The 18,585-nt window shown below is 40.9% G+C and overlaps 3 protein-coding genes across 4 annotated transcripts; 1 reads left to right on the plus strand and 2 right to left on the minus strand.

The window, feature by feature from the left end:
• Positions 1–234: 234 nt before the first annotated feature.
• Positions 235–9,666, minus strand: LOC136428861 (ubiquitin-conjugating enzyme E2 W). Of its 2 annotated transcripts, none has more exons than XM_066418670.1 (6): positions 9,576–9,666; positions 6,508–6,599; positions 5,484–5,586; positions 4,066–4,221; positions 3,562–3,637; positions 235–3,085 (listed from the first exon to the last, which is right to left on the minus strand). In XM_066418670.1, exons 1-6 carry the CDS (start codon positions 9,588–9,590, stop codon positions 3,072–3,074), a joined length of 456 nt encoding a protein of 151 aa, XP_066274767.1. In that variant the 5' UTR covers positions 9,591–9,666; the 3' UTR covers positions 235–3,071. The 2 variants fall into 2 exon arrangements, with proteins under 2 accessions (XP_066274767.1, XP_066274766.1); XM_066418669.1 differs by lacking the exon at positions 9,576–9,666 and adding an exon at positions 9,025–9,127.
• A 1,640-nt stretch (positions 9,667–11,306) lies between these two features.
• LOC136428862 (phosphotriesterase-related protein-like) lies at positions 11,307–15,039 on the minus strand. Its single transcript, XM_066418671.1, has 6 exons — positions 14,641–15,039; positions 13,900–14,084; positions 13,313–13,468; positions 12,787–12,951; positions 12,016–12,236; positions 11,307–11,516 (listed from the first exon to the last, which is right to left on the minus strand). The coding sequence occupies exons 1-6, from the start codon at positions 14,691–14,693 to the stop codon at positions 11,382–11,384; spliced, it is 915 nt and encodes a 304-aa protein (XP_066274768.1). The 5' UTR covers positions 14,694–15,039; the 3' UTR covers positions 11,307–11,381.
• A 59-nt stretch (positions 15,040–15,098) lies between these two features.
• LOC136428863 (uncharacterized) lies at positions 15,099–17,996 on the plus strand. The gene is made up of 4 exons (XM_066418672.1): positions 15,099–15,314; positions 16,057–16,132; positions 16,719–16,790; positions 17,482–17,996. The coding sequence occupies exons 1-4, from the start codon at positions 15,159–15,161 to the stop codon at positions 17,958–17,960; spliced, it is 783 nt and encodes a 260-aa protein (XP_066274769.1). The 5' UTR covers positions 15,099–15,158; the 3' UTR covers positions 17,961–17,996.
• The last annotated feature ends 589 nt before the right edge of the window (positions 17,997–18,585 follow it).

Consider the following 18,585-nt stretch of genomic DNA (forward strand, 5'->3'; position numbering starts at 1 on the left):
ACTAATTCTGGCAACTCTGACCTTTAACTCCTGTCGTTCTGGCAACTCTGACATTTACTTCCTTTCCCTCGAGGCCTCTGCAGTGTTAGCGACTATGAAAAATAAACAATGTGGAAACACAAACATTCGCCCAAAAGCAATACCTCAGTTCAGGAAGTAAATAATTACAAACACAAACATTCACCCAAAAGCAATACCTCAGTTCAGGAAGTAAATAAAGACAGAGACACGATATTCCTGTACATTAGATCTTTGCACTCTTTACAGAACAATATTAATTCCACAACGTAAACGTTGTATCTGGTGCGTGTAGCAAAGTTAAGCTGCCGAAAAATGTCTAGAAGGTAAATAAATGATCTAGAAGGTAATGTCAGGGTGGTAATTAGGCAGCTACGTACATGGAGGATGATTAACAGGAGTGATTAGCAAGAACAGATTGTCAGGTTCGATAATGTCTGTATTTAGAACATATTGTCCCTGCCATATGTGGAAACTCCACCTGAAAATTCTGTAATGTTTCCTGAACACATAAGACCAGTTGCGCAAGATTATAAAAGTTGCGTGTTTGCTACATTTGTGAAGTTGGGGACAATACTATTTCTGTATCTGACCTCCACAACATCATGGCAGAATAGACCGATCCCAAAGCCACGCCCCCTGTTCGATTTCGAACACCTCCGTCAAAAACAGGGTTTGACGGACCAAACATGGCCGCCGCGGCTAGATTGAAAATAATGCCACTGAGTTCGGTTTAGCTTTTGTGTCACTGAAACCCTTTCAGAGCGGGCCAAATAAGAATGCTATGTCTTCTTTGTTGAAGGCTGTATCCACCGGGTAGAGTTGTTTAAGGAGGGGGTAGGTGAATAGAACAGGGGGTTCTATGGGTCTTCTATTCGTTCGATATGGTTTTCGACAGGATCGGTTTATTGTTCCCTCCCCTCACCATAATACTGGTGAGATAGACCCCCCTCCACTCCACACCACATTTAGCTGCATATACATGGTACATGTAGTTGCAACTCATTCACTTGCATGTTTTAATCAAGCAGATCTAACGGTGGCAAGGCAGAATCCAAAGGGTCAACCAGTTATCCAATAGGTGGCCTATTCACCCCGACCAATCAATCCACGTGTATCGCATTGAAACTCAGATTCGTATCAGCCATTTCCCGACAAATCCCTTTCTAACTTGCGTTAACGACTCCATCTGACCAAACAAACTCGCCAGTGAGATGGTGGAGGGTGTCAGCTTTCCAAAGATGTTTTCAGATTGACAATTTTGGCACTTTGGAAGTGATTGAAAGTGACCGCGATTTAACGTTTAGAGAAAAGTAGTAGAAACTAACTTGTGATACTGCCTTGCCACCATTAGATCTACTTGGATATAAGGAAGAGAATGCCTCTCTTTCTGTAAGCAGACTAGTTACTCAAAATATCATATTTACTTAACAATCCAAAAATCGTTACATACTGCAAGGTACTGCCTTTACAATGGCTACAATTATTGACCGCTTTTTGCTCAGGAGTAAAATTTTCCTTTTCTTCTTCGAATAAGTTATCTGAGGAACCAACGTCACAAAATTATGAGTTGCTTGTCAGTTAATGTAATTACAACAAATGACCATGGTCCCCAATCACCCCAACCTCTTTAGATAAATTTGCTATAGAAATATCCCCCAAAAGGAACTTCACTCTTTCAGTACATTTATGAAGTTCCTTTCTTTTTAAAACACATCTAAACATAACAAAAAATCTTATCCACCCCAAAGTAAAAATATCATGTTTTCAACTGTAAAAAAAAAAAAACTATTTATTTGCACAACACATGCACGGACAGAAAAATGAATTGAAAGTATGGTAGACTGATACAATACTGTATACCATATATTTGTCTATTTTTGTCATCTATTGTATCAAAGCTTTATCAATTTACAGATATCATTTTACACTTGAGCAGCTGAGCACATATTTAAACACACCTCTTTAATTCTAGCTGCTAAATCACCTGGATTGCAAAAACAAATGTGTACCATGAAATTTCAAAAGCATCCCGCGATATAATATTTCATCATTATTGTGGTGGGAGGAAAATAATTTTAACCTGTACTGTAGATCAGTTGGTTTCTTGCCGATCAACCAATCACAGCACTTAAAAAGTTTAAAGACAACATACTAACAATGTTACAAGCCATCTGATTGGCTATAACAAAACACCTGGCTGACATTGAGACCAGCTATAGCATAGACTAAACAATAAGGTGGTTCAAAGTCTAAACTGTGCATGTGCAGTGAGAAGCATTGTGGGTTATATCTGAAAGGTGAAGGCCCCTAACTTTTAACAGTTCTTGTCTAAACCATGTGTTTATTTAGTTTATGTCTCAGCAGCCTCAAACTTTGACAATTTACTATCCATTATGCATCTCACTACACATGAGCAGTTTAAAACATGAACCAGCTTACTCTCCAAGCAGAGGTTTAGCTCCGGCTTGTTTTTGACGTATTTTAGGCATTTTTTTATGACAGAATAGAAAGCCCAACAAAAACGCCTAAAACACTGTAAATGCATTAAACTTTGCATGGTTTTAATTCCACGGTAGGCAGAAAGTGGAGCGTTTGCGGTGGTTTTGTGTTTACGTTTGAGTCAGTAGCGCTACAGTCATATATAGGTGGGCAAAAAGTTTCGCGGTGGTTTTAAGTTCGGGGTAAAGAGTTCACCGCTAACATAAAAACACTACAAATATTTCTGCATTTACAGTATGTTGAAAACAAGCCAGAACTGAACCTCTGCTTGGAGAGTAGAACCGACTTATGAGTTCTGCTACATCATATCTACAACTAAAACAAGATATATATATACATGTACAAAAACTGAGGGATGATCACTTCCTCAGCTTTTAGGGTACAATAGAAAGTAGGTGCAATCTCTTGAGGTTTTCTTGAAATAATTCTATTTTTTGTCTCCCTCTTTACAGACTAGGTACAGTACTAGTGCAGCATTGGATGAGAGGTGCACACCGGGTAATGCACTTGAGGTGACAAGTTCTCGGTTGAGATCTTGGCAGGAAGCAACATCATACTGAATCATCTGGGGAAATAAAATAAAAATCACACACAGGGAGTTAGAACAAAACAGATAGAAGCATATAGTGTAAATTAATGATGCATACCACTAACCAGCACAGTACTGTAAAAATCATTATTTACTGGTCCAAAATACTGGAACATGAATGTAGCTGTACTGTACCTAAAAAGATATACACTCAAGCATCAAGTTCTTGACTTATTACTAAAACGTATTATTTTACCACAAAGATGAAAATTTCACGCTGAAAAAAGATGTAAACATTGAATGGGCATTGAATTCAGCACCGTCTTTGATTTGAGATCCTTTCGAAAGCGTGAGTGTGTGAGTGAGTGAGCGAGTGAGTGAGTTCTGACTTAAACAGTTAACTCTATAGGAACTGAGAAACAAAGACTGTGAGGGGAAATTCGAGTCAACATCAATCACAGTGGGAAACACACATTTTCAATAGTGAAATCTTACATATCATACTAACTCACCATGATACCACCATTTTGTCTTCTTAGGATTTTTGCTACATGTTCGCACATAAAAGTTGTTGTCTGGTGGTCGTTTCTGTCAAAAATCAATAAGGAGTTAAGATTCTCAAAGATGCTACAACTGAATTTCAGCTTCAAAATTACAACACTTAGAGGAACATCCAACTGTTGCTAAATCTAACATGAAGATATAAGGTATTATCAATTTTTTTTCTGTGTTCACCCAGGTCTTTTATTTCATTGTTGAAAGCTAAAATAGACTTGGGAAAAGAAACACAAGTTCCAACTCACCTTTTCCTTACAACTGCTAAGCATGCTAATGATTGACAGGCATGCAGACTTGGACAGACAGCGTTGTATTTCCAGTTTATATGACTTCTATCTACCAGGATGGCATTGTGTCTGGGACCACGTCTCCAGTGCGACTGACTTTCAATGCATCTTTCATTTCATGGTTGAAAACCGTATAAAGAATTGGGAAAAGAAGCAAGCATTTCAACTCACCTTTTCCTTACAACTGCTAAGCATGCTAATGATTGACAGGCACACGGACTGGACCGACAGCGCGGGGGACCAGTCCTCTGTCAGGATGGACAGACAGATGTGTCCGTTACTGTACACATGGGGGTGGACCGGGATGTTTGGACCTGTGAACACGACCTGGAACACAACAACAACAAAACAGTCATGAATAGTTTCATCAGGTAAGACATGGAGGGTCGTGTGGCATAATGGCAGAGTGTTGGACTCAGAACCAAGGGTTCCTGGGTTCGAATCCTGTCATGTTACGGATCTTGTGCTTTTTGGAAAGGCACTTTACACGACCTTCCTCACTTCACTTGGGTGGCAATGAGTGCCAAGCTTCGGTTAGGGACGTCCCTTGTTAAATGGAGGTCCAATGTTCAAGGATAGCCATACCTCGAGCATGTTAAAGAACCCACCACACTTATCGAAAAGAGTAGGGGTCCTTCCCAGTACAGTGTGAGTGCATCAAACCTTACTGTTTTGTGTATGTCTTACATACCGTGCTTTAAGTTCTCAACTTTGTGAGGTTCAGCACGTAATAACGAAAAAAAAAAGAGTCACTTGATAAAAAAACTCATAAACACATCAGCAGTGACAGACCACATCATAAGAAACAACTCATGTAATACTAGACTGGGAAGGGGCCAAGGTGATAGAAGGAGAGGACAATAGATGCACCCATTGGATAAAGGAGGCTGTATGGATCAGGAAATCTACTCGTTGTGAAATGCGAACCGTGATGAGGAGGCATTAAAATTAGACTCAGCCATGTTCGGGACCGCATTCTTGAGAAGTAGATTAAATAGTTCCATCACTATTATTATAACTAATACAATGTAGGTTTCCCCATTTTATACATCTTGGCAACGTGGAAATATTCATATTTCTAATGGCTTTAGATAAACCCTTGATTATTAAACACACCTGTACTTATACCTACACTATTACTAAGAAGCGAGAAGAGGCCAAATTAATGTAATCATTAGACTAGTGCTAGCTTATCATTGTATATATATATATATATATATATATATATATGTATTTGCAAACTGTGATGTTTTCTGTTGTGACCTGTACTGAACCCAGTGGGTATGTGTGTGCAACAAAGGTCTTCATTCATTCATTATTGTTTCTTGACAACAATTATGTATGATACTATGGGTACTAGTATCGGTACACAGCCCTAACAAGGATCACGAAGTCCACAACTATCAAGTAAGTCACCTCTGTTATCAAAATACCATCATGTCATTACTGTTTGTATAATTATAACTATAACATTTAAGGCTGCTTGAACGAGGTGTGGTCTAAACACTCTGTTGGGCTTTGTTTTCTAGTAAAGGATACACTGACATGAGTTCATTCAGGGTATGAAGTTGTGATGACAATTTCCTTACCTGTGGAGAGTCAAAGGGATATCTTGGACCAAACTTAAACAGCAGCTGAAACTTTTCCCCCTCGAACAGCGTGCCAGGTGCCCCGTCCATGTCTACTTGCCACCTACGGAATTGGAGCAAGAGAAGAAACACACACATTCATCTATTGTCTGGCTTAAGGTATTTTCAACAAGCCAATTTATCCCAGCAACTACGTTTCAGGCCTCCCACCTAACAACTAAGCACCCCTAGAACTTATCCATGACCCCTCCAAACAACACCGCCAACAGATCCCAGCTGGTATACAGACTGATCATACAATATAACACATTTTTAAAAACTTTTCTCGTTAATTATGCAAAGTACTTTGCCCAAAATCTAATCATCTTGAGATTTCCCACATACCCACCAACACACCAAATACGACAACAATCCATCTAGTCGTTCTCGACTTATCGTGTTCACTAACAGACACACAGACACGGCATTAAAATATAACCTTCTTGACGAAGGTAATGAAACAAGCACTGGAGAGACAAGGAGAATTCTGCAAGGGTTTGGGGGTGAAAGTACCTACTGTAGACAGTTAACTTCTTCTTCTTCTATCCCTCAGTTAGTCTAACTATTTTACTGCTGGGGCACCACCGAAGATGTGGCAACCAGTTTTCTCCACCCTTCTTGGTCTTCTGTTTTTCTTAGCATTTCACTCAGTGCCATGCAATGTCATATTTTTAACAAAATTATTCAAACCCCCAAATTATCAACATCCCCTGTAACTTATTATTTTTCTCAAGAATGAAATGAGCGGAATTTGGACTATTTAGAAAAACATTTAATATTTCAAGTGGTTGGTTGTAAATCAAGAACAATTGTGGTTTGATCTCATTTGCAAAACATGTGTTTGACCTTAAATTCAAACCAGATCAAAAGATGATACCGATTATTCCTTGTAAAAGCATGATTTATAGAACAAAACAACTTTTCACATAACAAAATCAGTGAAAAGATGTATAACCTTGTTGATAACTGTACGCTTCCTACTTACGTGCTGAGGGATTTGGTGACACTTGCTTCATCCACCCTGACCCCAGGAGGGGGATCCTTCTGTAGGGCCAGTAGCTCCTTCTGTAGGCGTTTCTATGGGAACAACCATGTGCACAACAATGGTGAAAAAAGGGATTTCAACATGTCATGATAAACAAACTTCAGTCATCACTCTATCTACATCGATAAAGGTTAAACATCCATGTAATATGATACGCCAAATAGCAGTTACGATACTAAACCAACTGGATATGACTTTGGAAACACTCAGACATTTCATGTCGCATCCACTACTTTTCGTCAGTGACACTGCGTGCAATGCAAACTCTGCTGTCCAAGACTGTAACTGCCCCTCCCTACAGAATAGCATATTACTCAAGTAGGCTGACAAATATTGTGTGGGCTGCTATAAGTGTGATATAATCAGCCTACAATCTATTCATGACTCCAATCAAAACAGGATTCAGGTGTTCAATTTTTTTTTTCTTTTCCTAGAACTATCATAGAGTGGAACTCATTGCCACCAAGTGCAATAAGGACATTTCTAATGGATAGCTTTTGAACAATGCGTGCAGCTAGATGTGCAAATTTGATGTGACAGGTCATTAGTATATCCAGCTGCTGACGCACGGCGGTCGCTGCGTGCCTGTGAAGCTGGTGTGTAACAATACGCCGAAGGCCGACGGCTATACAGAAACAGAATAAAATGGAATAATTCTTGTATGAATGAGAGATTATAAAATGAAGACATGTAAACACAACTGCAGCAGAGGTGATTCCTATGAATATGATTGATAAAGTATAAGTTGGATACTAAGAATGGTTGAATAGTCACTGTTTGTGTTTCTGTATACTTCTAATGGAAGTACATCTAAAATGTCATCCTTATGCTAATAGACCAGCTTGACATGGCTGGGCTGTTATTTCTATACTAGTAGTTTATTTTTCTGGACACTTCTAAATAATGGAAGTACAATGTACATCTAAAATGTCATCCTTATTGCTAATAGACCAGCTTGACATGGCTGGGTTGTTATTCTTATAGTTTATTTTTCTGGACACTTCTAAATAATGGAAGTACATCTAAAACACATCTTTATTGCCATCCTTATTGCAACTTTGACGCATTGATAGTTGTAATAGATTAGACTGCCATGGCCCCGTTGTGTTTATGGTTTATCAATGTTTTCTTTAGGCTGCCCTCAAGCACTCAAATGTTTTCACTGCAAACCAACCATGCGTTCCATTTGCTGTGTCTGCCTATGGCAACAATGGAATGTAATTTGTAATATGCTTGACTTGCTTCATGTTTATATTATTCATAGATCACTTTAATTCATGCTTTTCAAAACAACTTAATATTGAATTTTCACTTCAGCTGCACAGTACAGATATCAGATACATTGAGTAACCTATAACCTAGGGCATGCACAAACTAGTAGTTTACCATATTGTGGTGCCATAAAATAGATCTTGTTCATATTCCTCGAAAAAGAACAAACTATACTTGAATTATTTGAGTTTTGGAAACTGTTTTGTTCTGACTTGAACAGATACCAGTATTGAGGATAAATCTATCACATTACTAGTAACCTGCCTCTATGTTACATGTATAAATAATGGAAGTATTGTTTGAGAAATTGATTTATCTATTTTTCTAAAGGCATGTCTCATTAGACTGTCATTTATCTGTACATGCCAAGCCTGCAGTCTAAACATTGTACATGTATTAAGAACAACGATACAACTATTACTACTAGTATTGAAAAACTATCAAATTCTGAGGGTCTGTATTTTTTTTTAGACAAAGCAAGCTATTTCAATTCATTGCCAATCTCCTCTAATTCAATGTTAAGGGTTGTTTTTAAATTATTTGTGAACAGTAATTGGTCGCTTTAATTCTACCTAGCATGTTATGTGTTGTCCTGACTTTATGGTTAAGCATTATTGACAAATTATTTGTATCATAAAGCTGAATGTGTCGGTGGTCATACACTGTCAGATAGACATGTACACCACATTAATACAATGGAACAATCCAATGAAGTCATTCCCGAAACCATAATCGCAGTCCATAAGTCAATATCGTTAAGCATTCCCAGCCATCCTGAATTTAATGTTAAGCATTGTCGGCCCTCCTAAATTTGCATTGCCCGGATCCCCCCATGAAGACCCTCAATTTTGTTATTGTGCATGTCTTACAACACTTATACATGACTCACGTCTTTATATAGAGTAGTCGCATGGTGGAATAACCTTCTAGAGACTGGAGTGATGGCAACCAACAATGTAAACAGTTTCAAAGAGGTTGGGTAATCATATGCCTCAGCACCAAGTGATGTACAATGTGTATGTCTAGTTGACTACAGATCTCCACAGAAACCTGAGATGACAGTGAGCTGAACTCAAGCTGGGACCGGAGTTCCTACCTCAAACAACTCTAGCTCTACTCATGACAGGAAATACCCTGTGTCATGGCTGTTACCAGGCTATCGCTAATAGCATAATTTAGACAGACCTTGAACTTGGATGACATCTCTACATAATACATTGACATCGTCAGCTCATTGTCTAAGTGCACGGGATCGCATCTAGGGCGCATCTCGGCCACCTGGCCCTGAATGTTTTGATTAAAACCTATGTCGATGCAGCCAATTCTGTTCTCGAACAAATGTGCCACTACGACCCTGGTAACACTGTATTACCAAATACAACGTATCGATTAGCACTGGCATCCCAATGCCAACTGTTTCATTATTAAACTCGTCCACAAATCTACATACTAAGAAAACGACGAATACAACGCTGAAGATCGTCCCCATATGGGGTACTGACACTGACAATTAAGAGTAAGACGACAAGCGAACCCGAAATATATTTAGGATCAACACATAATAGAACAGTGATGTCATTTGAGAGTTCTGCATAATAAAGCTAGATGATAAGCTAAAATCGAAAATCGGTGAATGTTAGTGTTGTTAGGCTTCGATATAGCTCGGTCTGCCTCTAGAACAAGCCCCACAGATAAAGTTTCCACCCAGTTTCGACAGAAATCGGCAAAGTTCCTACCTGCATGGACGCCATCTTTGTTGTGAAATGACGCAATTGTTGCGGTGCATGATGGGTGGGAGTAGCCTCGTAACCCAGATGTACTGACGGGGGCGTGACACGGGTGGGAGTCAATGCCCTTAGCTTCTCTCAACTCTAGTTAACGAGGCAACAGGTTGTTGTTCACCTTGTAGTGCCTAGTGGCATATGGGGGCAGCAAGTTTTCTTACTGTTTCTGTAGCAGGGTACATATTTTACAGGGAGGCGTTGTTAGCCCTTCCCTAATTTTTAAAGTGCTCGAGGCACCTCCTCGAACATGTGACCTCCATGCCATTTCATATCCCTTCCGAAAGACGGGTGAAGCCACAAAATACATGCCTTGCCCGTGATGGAACTATTAAATAAGTGATGACATCTTGTTTGGCTACATATGGCCTGTCTCATAGAGTCTAATACAGCAATATTGGCGTTCTCCATGAAACATAACCACTGGATAAATTGTACCATAGATACACACTTGTTTCCAAACTTTTCAAAGGCTATATCCTACCAAACTTTGACTGTTGTTTCGTCTAAGTATGAACAATGAGGTTTTATATAGTCTTATCCGTATCATACCCCTTGCATTACGTAATCAATAAGTCGCAAGATGATTAACTAAATACCAAGCAGAAAATAATAAACAAAACAAACACAACAACAAAAACAATCAGTTAATGTTTAATCTTTAATTGATAAATCAACAATGCAAACAAGTACTGGTAACGTGATATCTTGTGCCAAATGAAGAAAAGCACGATCGGTTTTGAAGCCGACTTTTTATTTATTCATGTATTTATCTTCAGAATGGTCCCTTTTGTTAACTGACTTTGTCAATCTTAATCGGCTAAATTGTTTGTTTGTTTGTTTGTTTATTTATTTATCCAGGAATACAGTATCGCCTGGCGGCGTTTTTCAACGAGTCCTGGGGGGTTCAACCCCTTACATAATAGTACATAGCAACGATAAAAATTCAAATAATAACAAATAATACAGGAATTAACTTAAAAATATAACTAATTCAACAAGCAGAAATCCTGAGTTAGATAATAAATGAAATAACGATAACGTAATAGATTAGAAATATTTAGCCAAAACATAATGATGAAGAATCAACACAATGACCCAAACTCAAATATAAATAAACAAGAAGTGAATTTGCATATCAATGTTAAATCATAAGAAAACTCATGTCAAAAATTATGGGTCACTACAAACGTCAAACATAACATAGAGAAAAGAAACGTCGACTAGAAAGGAGTTTGTATACATATGTCAATGTTCAGCAGGGAGGCAGTGGACATCGTATAGCTGTTTGAAAAGTGGAAGTGATCTGGCTGATTTAAGATGTTGTGGTAGTGTGTTCCAAAGTGCAGCCCCCGAGGACGAGAAGGCTCGTCTTCTGTATTCCAAATGTGTCATTGCCATTGGCAACTGAAGGCCGCCTTGTGCCCTTAGGCGGGTGTTATGGGTGTGTACATGGGATAATTGGGTGAACATTGCAGTGATGTAGGGAGGAGTCAGACCGTTAAGGGCCTTGTAGACAAGTGTAGCTTTACTCTTCTTGTGAATTTCAGCTACTGGGAGCCATCCTAGTGTGTTGAGAAGGGTTGATGTGGGAGTGTACCGGTCACAGCCAAGAATTACCCGACCTGCTCTTTTCTGCAGCTTTTCAAGCTTATCAAGGTATCCCAAGTTAAATACTGTTAAATACTTACAGCATGTAGCCAGTTGAATTAACAAAATGCCGTTTTAGCAATAAGTTTGAATAACACTTTGTTGGTTTTGCTAATTGAAAGTAAGCCATCTCCGGGGGTTGTCGATGAGGATCTTGTTGATGTCGTCCTGAGAGATCCCTTTCCTCAACATCACGGGTATCACATGGAGGAGGATGTGGGAGTAGCCATGGCCGCCGTAGTGCATCTAAACGGAGGGGGTAAGTTACTAAAATAAACAAGAACAGTACAAGAAAAGTATCATATATATATATACTTACTTTGACTTTTATTACATATGTAAAAACAATCATCCTTGTATATATGACAATACTTTACGTTTGGACCGTATGTATGGAAATACACTGCGTTTGGGACCACATTGCTAGCAGCGACACCTAGCTAGCTGCAAAGTGCAGTGTGGAATAGTACGTTACCAGTCAGTGTATTGCCATGAGAAAGATGACAGGCGGTCACCAAAACGACGGCTGTTGATTGTATAATATATCCTGGTTGTGAATAAAGAATCGTGTTGTCCAGGGATGTTTCAAACCAATGAAATTATTCTTACAGTACAAGAAAAGGCAGTTCGAGTTTTTTTTTTAAATTTTAAAAGACTGTAAAGACGACCTGCGTGTACTAGAGATTGGCTGTTCATACTATGATTCCAAATTAAATAAGAGTTTACAGATCTACCAGAAACCCACCAGCCTATGTTTGGTGTCCATGTCATGAGAGATGACCACCTGGTCAGCGTACCCCTCCTGTAACACCCGTTGGATCATGTCGATCCTCATGGCATCGTTCGGCATGTCTGTTGACACGGACTGCCATGGACTGCCGGACACCTCCAGTCCGAAGAAGTCCCACTCTAGGATGCCTCCCAGTGCAGCAAAGTCCAGACACTCTTCAGGGCTGAAGAAGGTCCCTGTGCGGTTTAAGAAAATTGATTCAAAATCATGATTGACATTCATAACGACCTTATTTTCCTTGTCACTTGTAGCCTCCTGATGCGGCTGTCATGGTTTGACAGTTGGTTTGACCAAAAATAAAACCTCCTTGGTTTGACTGATGGACGTTTTGTTTGTTTGTATTGAACACCTGGTAAGCCGCCTTATGGTGTTACACACAACAGGCAGGTTTGTACTAAGTAGTACAAGTTGCATATCCGGACAGATTTATTTGATCTACTCCTTGTTAATTAGCGTGCTCGAGTTGAGGTTCTCTTGAAACACGGGACCCCAATTCAACGTCCTATCTTAGCTAGGCACTCATTCATACATGCGTCGACTAAGGAAATTGGTGTTTCAAGGGTGCAACATCGGGACCTGTCATGGATTCGAACTCCGTTGTAACCTCTAGGTTATCAACCAACAGCCCTAACTGCAAGGCCACCGTGCCACCTACGTTGTTGTGTGTACAATAGCTACTAGTAGTTCATCAATGACCCAAACAGCACAAAAACCGCCTTTACTTACTGTCAAGATGGGACATAACCGTGGCTCTGACGTCACCCCCTGCCTCCTGCAGTACCCTGATGATCTCGGTAGGGGCGTCAGTGTGCCTCCCAGGATGGATGATGACAGGGCAGCCTGTTTCACTCTGGGCTGTGGCTGAAGCCTCCATAACCTTCTTTTCGCTGTCTGGCAATGAAACGTCAAAAAGCTTTAAGATATAGCTTATAGATATAGATACATCCTCTTCTTTGACTTTTAAAATTGATTCTGGCATTCTGCGGCATTAGCATCTGTTTTTCGATTTTTTTTTGGGGGTGCAATTTACGGCAAATATTTGTTCATTTTGCAGCTACTTCGTACGATTTACAGATCGTCGAAAACGTTGTTTTTCTAACGGAAAAAAATCAACGCGCGGTTGTCATCCGTTTAATAGAATCAACATGGCCTTACGACGATATGCATGTATAATACAAGAATTCGATATTGATTATGTAAATATGATTTTTTTAACTTGTACTCACTAACACTCTGACAAACAGATTCCCACCTGTCAGAGGCCAAGAACAGCCCACCTCCCCAATCACACCACACCGCGCGTTTGTCCCATCAGCCCCCTCGGTGATGTCGCGGACCATGGTAGCCACCAGGTCTTCCTGGGTGAGGACGTCCATGTTTGACGGGTGGGTGCTGTCTATGTAGTAACCTTTAGTAAATTAAGCAGGTGAAGAAATTAATTTAGTCAAGAGTAGATTGATTAGTTTATGTTTTATGTCTAATTGTTTTTTTTTACTGCGAAAATGGTGGTATTAGATTTTGTCGATTTGTTCGTGCTTGTGTGTGTCCGTAGTTTGACTGAGTCCAAATTTGTTCAGCAGGCATGCATGAACTGAGAGTTAAACATGTAATGCGTGAAATGAAATTCGAAATGGCTGTGTTATATTTTGTCAATGAACGTATAAAGACACTTGTTCTGATTTTGATAATATTCTGCTGTTTATATGATAGTATGCGTTAATATCAGATCCCCTGAGTACGTAGAATTTATAAAGGCTGTCTAGATGAATATAGTCTTCTTGGAACAAGCCGACCCAAATGATTTATTCTAATTTATTCTAAAAACTTCTTATTATCCACCTGTGCCACAAATGATGTTCACTCCAGACTCCTTAGAAATCTTTCTCAGTTTCCCAACATCTCTGCTCAACCCAAGGGAGGTGCATTCAACGATGGAACAGCCTCCATTCTTTTTATAGAATTTCAGCTCTTCCACCATGTGATGTTCCTCCCCATGCAGATTGATATTGGCTGAAATGCTGTACCTGCAGATGGTTCAATGATGATAGTTGATATATAAACAAAGGATGGCAAACATATGACGTTTATGATCGGGAGAGCAACCACGAATGTATGTTTTTATGATATCAAAGCAGATGTAAGGATCTTGCCCAATTTTTGTGTTTTACGCCTGTTTTTAGGAGGCAAACCGTTAGAAAACATCAATACTAGAAAAGAGTACCAATATTGCAAATAAAACAGGGGTATAACACTGATAATGAGCTGGATCCTTACATCTGCTTTGAGACAATATTTAACACACCAATCAATTCGGATGGAGACCTTCATGTAAATTACTCTCTGAGCAGAGGAGGTGTTTCGGCAGGTTTTTGACGTGTTTTAGGCATTTTTGTCGGGCTTTCTACTTTGTCATTTTTTTGTCTCTTCAAACCCCACTCCTCTGCTTGGAGAGTACATGTAGATATGAATTATCACCTGATTCGAGTTAGTTCTGAAGTTAAGAGTCTAGTTAATGACAACCTGGTTTCCACACGAATTCTTCATTTCCATCACCAGTATTAAATGCGGAGCGGTACTTACGGGAACTGTCTGATCAGTCCCAAGTTCTCCATAGTGAGGGACATTGTACCCATGTGGGGGGCATGTTTGGGTGGCGGAGCCTGGAATATGGAAAAATCCGCCACGAGGTGCTCGTGCGTTATGGTCTGTCCGAGGTTCTCGGGTTCAATGGGGCCCAGTACTGAAACAGAAGAGCACGGAACTGTAAATGCGTGGTTTTGATTTCGCGGTGGTTTTGAGTTCGCGTTTGAAACAATAGTAGCGCTACGGGAAACACTGGCAAAAATGTTCGAAGTGGCAATGAGCTTACCGCGAAAACCGCGAAAATTAAACCAGCGCTAATATTTTTGCATTTACGGTATTTGAAATTGGAATGGCCATGTTTGCCAGGAAATCCAGCACATTTCACTCCACCTGCCTCCCCATGCAGAAATGGACCATCCCAAAGTTACTTCTACCCATAGTGCTGTGCACAAAAGTTGTAAGCAGGACATAGCAAAATACACAGAACAAGGGCAATTCATCGGCGTACACAAAATATGGCTCTTCTTGTCTGTTGCCTTCTTGTTGTGGTCCTGGCTGGAGCCCAGGCTTCTCAGCAGGACATTGGAGATCTGCAGGCGAGCTACCGTCAACTGCAGCAGATGATGGCTACTTTAGCCGGCCAAATGAAGGCAATGGAGGGGGAAGTGGAGGTGAGTTAATCGCTATCCGGCCGTTTGGGGCGCCCAAATCGTCACCAATTGTGTCCGGCTCCTTAAACACGCTAGACATTTTCCAAATGAAGGCTAGCTTTTGGCAATTCTACGACATGGCACGTACCACCGCTAAGCTGTACATGTATCCAATTGTGACGATGTCATTAAAGAAGCGTATTTCACACTTACTGCTCAACATATGGTTTGTCTACCGTTGTATAAGCTTAAGAGTCTACAATCTGTTTGTTTTGCCTCATGGTTTGTATTGAAGAGTACAAGCTGCATATCCGAACAGATTTATTTGATCCATACACCCTGGGAAGGACCCCTACTCTATTTTTTTATAAGCATGGTGGGTTCTTTTATATGCTCGAGGTGTGGCTCTCTTCAAACACGGGACCTCCAGTAAATATCCCATCCGAGGGACGCCCCTAACTGGAGCTAGGTACTCAATCTCACCTCAGTGAAGTTGGGAAGGTCGTATCAAGTGCCTTTTCCAAGGGCACAATGTCAACGAGACAAATCAGGTACCCCGGATTTGAACCCAGGACCCTGCCACTTCGCCACCGTGACGCCACGAAATATAAATAGAATGATATCCCTTGCCATCTGGAATGATTCCCATGGACATTTTACGGTGTATACCTTCCATGGTGAAATGTTTACAAGCTTTGTAAACATGTCATCTTAACAAAAATGACTTGATGAGTTTTTGACCGTTCTTCTATTTATCTGACAGGGCATGAAGAAAACCATGGCGGCATGCGATATTGACAACACGCATAAGAACATTCGCCAGGCAGCTGGTGAAAAAGGTATGAGCTTAAAATGACATTTTGTGAGAAGAAGATCCTGTAAAATTTTTGCTCTTGTTGAAAAATAAAGGAAAAACAAATAAAAAGTCAGCCAACTATTCTCCGGTCTTCCTCCACTATTCTCATGGCCCACTAACCTTTGACACGCAACGTACTGGACACATGGCGTCAGAAGCGGGACAAAAGGGTCAGGGATTTGATATCAGTCCTACCATCCTGAAAACGGTTTATTGTTGCAGATGGTGCCCTGTAACAGTGGGGTTCAAGCGCAAACTAACTTAACAGTCTGGTCCGGACCTTTTAGCCTAGTGGTTAAGGCGTGCGGTCTGTGGACTGGCGGGCCCTGGTTTGATCCCCGGGAGCCAGGAGACTGTTCTACTCGCCTCTTGTGTTTCAGTCCTTTATATCCCTCACAATTCTTTTCAAGTCTATAGAACCCCTCACTTTGTCACAGCCAAAGGTAACGGAATAAAGATGGCTCATTTTGAATGTGTTGTGCATGCTCAGATTATTCAGTGGCGTCAAAAACATATGAATAGGATCCATTTTTGTGTAATCCCAAAGTCTGTCTCCCACGCTTGTACAGGAGGTTCCGTGTACATCAGATGGGGAAGGACCACTTGTCCAGATGTTCAGGATACCGCGCGTGTTTATGATGGTTAGTCCTCATTTTACGGCTTCATCCGATACAAGGTGCTTGCACGCAAGAGTCTTCAAAGATTCCAGCTGAAACCTGATTGATTTGGTTTAAGAACAGTTAAATACAGAAAATAACATATATTCTAACATCTTGAAATAGATTTTACCAGTTATCATTGAGAAATAGAGCTTATACGGCCTTTCGAACAGTGTGATTTCTAATCTATAAGAGCTTGTAGACCTAAACCAAAAATCGACAGAAGTAAAGGAAGCCCTTGTTTTATTTTGGCGACGCCTAAGTAGTGGAGCCGTTAGTATAGTACCGCTACTGAGTTGCCAAATATTCTGAAAACTACACGCACGCATTCCATGGGGAATTCGTTTTTGGCAATGCCTTGCGAGGACGTGGAGCAGGGCACATCTCAGCAGGGAGGAACTCCGATCTGATGTTTGGGGCATAGAATAGACGGTAGTTAGTATACACTATTGTTGAGTCTAAATTTCAGAAACAAAATCTGTCTTTGTTGGAAGTGGCTATTGGCAGAATGATCCTGTCGACAGTAGAAAATTTACACTGTTGACACGATCATCATGTCAGGATTATCTTGTCAACAGTGGAAAAAATGGATTTTTCTATTGTCAACAGTGCAAATTTTTCCACTGTTGATGGGATGATCCTGTCAGTAGCCTCATGCATGCTTATTTTGCAGGTATAGCCGGAGGCACACGCTTCGACCACAGTGGTGGAGGCGCCAACTACGTCTGCCTGCCAAAGGATCCTCAGTGGGGAGTCTTCACTTCAGGAAGTCAGGGCAGCGCCTACATTCAGGGCGTGGAGTACGAACTGCACACGGGAAACAGTCCCTTCCACGGCACCGACCTCCAAAACCACGACGCTCCCTGTGCCGTCTGCCACGTGGCGTCTCGCGGCTCGACGCTGATGATCCCCGCCCACGTCAGCTGTCCTAGCGGCTGGACCCGGGAGTACAAGGGCTACCTCATGGCTGCCAAACACAATCAGTACCGCGCCGAGTTCGTCTGCGTGGACGAGGACCCCGAGTCGAGGCCTGGCGGCTACCAGGACACGAACGGCGCGCTGTTTTTCCCCGTGGAAGCCAGCTGCGGGTCGCTACCGTGTCCTAGTTACGTGCAGGGCCGTGAGCTAACCTGTGTGGTCTGCACCAACTAAAGCCCACTTATGTCACCGACGACAGTAAACCGCGTCGCAGCCCCTAGAATTCAACGCAAGGCAGAGCGAATCTGTAGGCTGAATAAAGTTTTGAAAGCAAATATTGAGTGTATTTGTTGGGGCATATGCGATAGGCATCCTCATGCCTAATTTAACGTCATTTGGTTTTAGCACCAAGGAATAAGAGCCAAAGATTTCGTGTATTTCGAAATAAATCATTTTTAAGCAATGTATGCCAAAAATGGCGTCCTTTGAGAGAGTATATGATTGTCCAAGGTACCCCCATACCAACTTTCGGGTCGTTCGGTTTTAATACAAGGGCACAGCAGCCCTAAATGTACATTTTGGTCTGAAAACTAAAAACCTGAACCTTGCAAATTTGACCTCAAACTTTGACGCTCATGTGGGCATATGTCCTGGGCATCCCCATACCAAATTTCACTAAGTGTCAGCGGTGAAATCATTATTTGTAATCAACCTCTCCACCTTCCAAAATCGCCGTGATTTCCGGATTCCTATGAACCAGAAATACACATTGATTTTACAAATTATCTGAGTCACCTGTTTGGATTTTCCCCTTCATGGTGTCCGCCATTACCTTTCCATAGGACGGAAATTCTGTTGA

Source organism: Branchiostoma lanceolatum, chromosome 2 (genome assembly GCF_035083965.1).
Source record: "Branchiostoma lanceolatum isolate klBraLanc5 chromosome 2, klBraLanc5.hap2, whole genome shotgun sequence".
Lineage (NCBI taxonomy): Eukaryota > Metazoa > Chordata > Leptocardii > Amphioxiformes > Branchiostomatidae > Branchiostoma > Branchiostoma lanceolatum.

What these genes read in the sequence shown, in the direction of transcription:
- LOC136428861 (XM_066418669.1), bottom strand. Translation starts at nt 9,108, where the DNA reads ATGCGCCCTAGATGCGATCCCGTGCACTTAGACAATGAGCTGACGATG. An exon ending in GTCACCAAATCCCTCAGCAC is followed by an intron (nt 5,587 to 6,507) that starts GTAAGTAGGAAG and finishes CCAATTCCGTAG; the next exon opens with GTGGCAAGTAGACATGGACG. An exon ending in TTAGCAGTTGTAAGGAAAAG is followed by an intron (nt 3,638 to 4,065) that starts GTGAGTTGAAAT and finishes GATTTTTGACAG; the next exon opens with AAACGACCACCAGACAACAA.
- LOC136428863 (XM_066418672.1), top strand. Translation starts at nt 15,159, where the DNA reads ATGGCTCTTCTTGTCTGTTGCCTTCTTGTTGTGGTCCTGGCTGGAGCC. An exon ending in CCAGGCAGCTGGTGAAAAAG is followed by an intron (nt 16,133 to 16,718) that starts GTATGAGCTTAA and finishes ACGCTTGTACAG; the next exon opens with GAGGTTCCGTGTACATCAGA. An exon ending in TACCGCGCGTGTTTATGATG is followed by an intron (nt 16,791 to 17,481) that starts GTTAGTCCTCAT and finishes CTTATTTTGCAG; the next exon opens with GTATAGCCGGAGGCACACGC.
- LOC136428862 (XM_066418671.1), bottom strand. Translation starts at nt 14,693, where the DNA reads ATGGGTACAATGTCCCTCACTATGGAGAACTTGGGACTGATCAGACAG. An exon ending in GGACTGATCAGACAGTTCCC is followed by an intron (nt 14,085 to 14,640) that starts GTAAGTACCGCT and finishes AACCATCTGCAG; the next exon opens with GTACAGCATTTCAGCCAATA. An exon ending in TGGACACCAAACATAGGCTG is followed by an intron (nt 11,517 to 12,015) that starts GTGGGTTTCTGG and finishes CCCTCCGTTTAG; the next exon opens with ATGCACTACGGCGGCCATGG.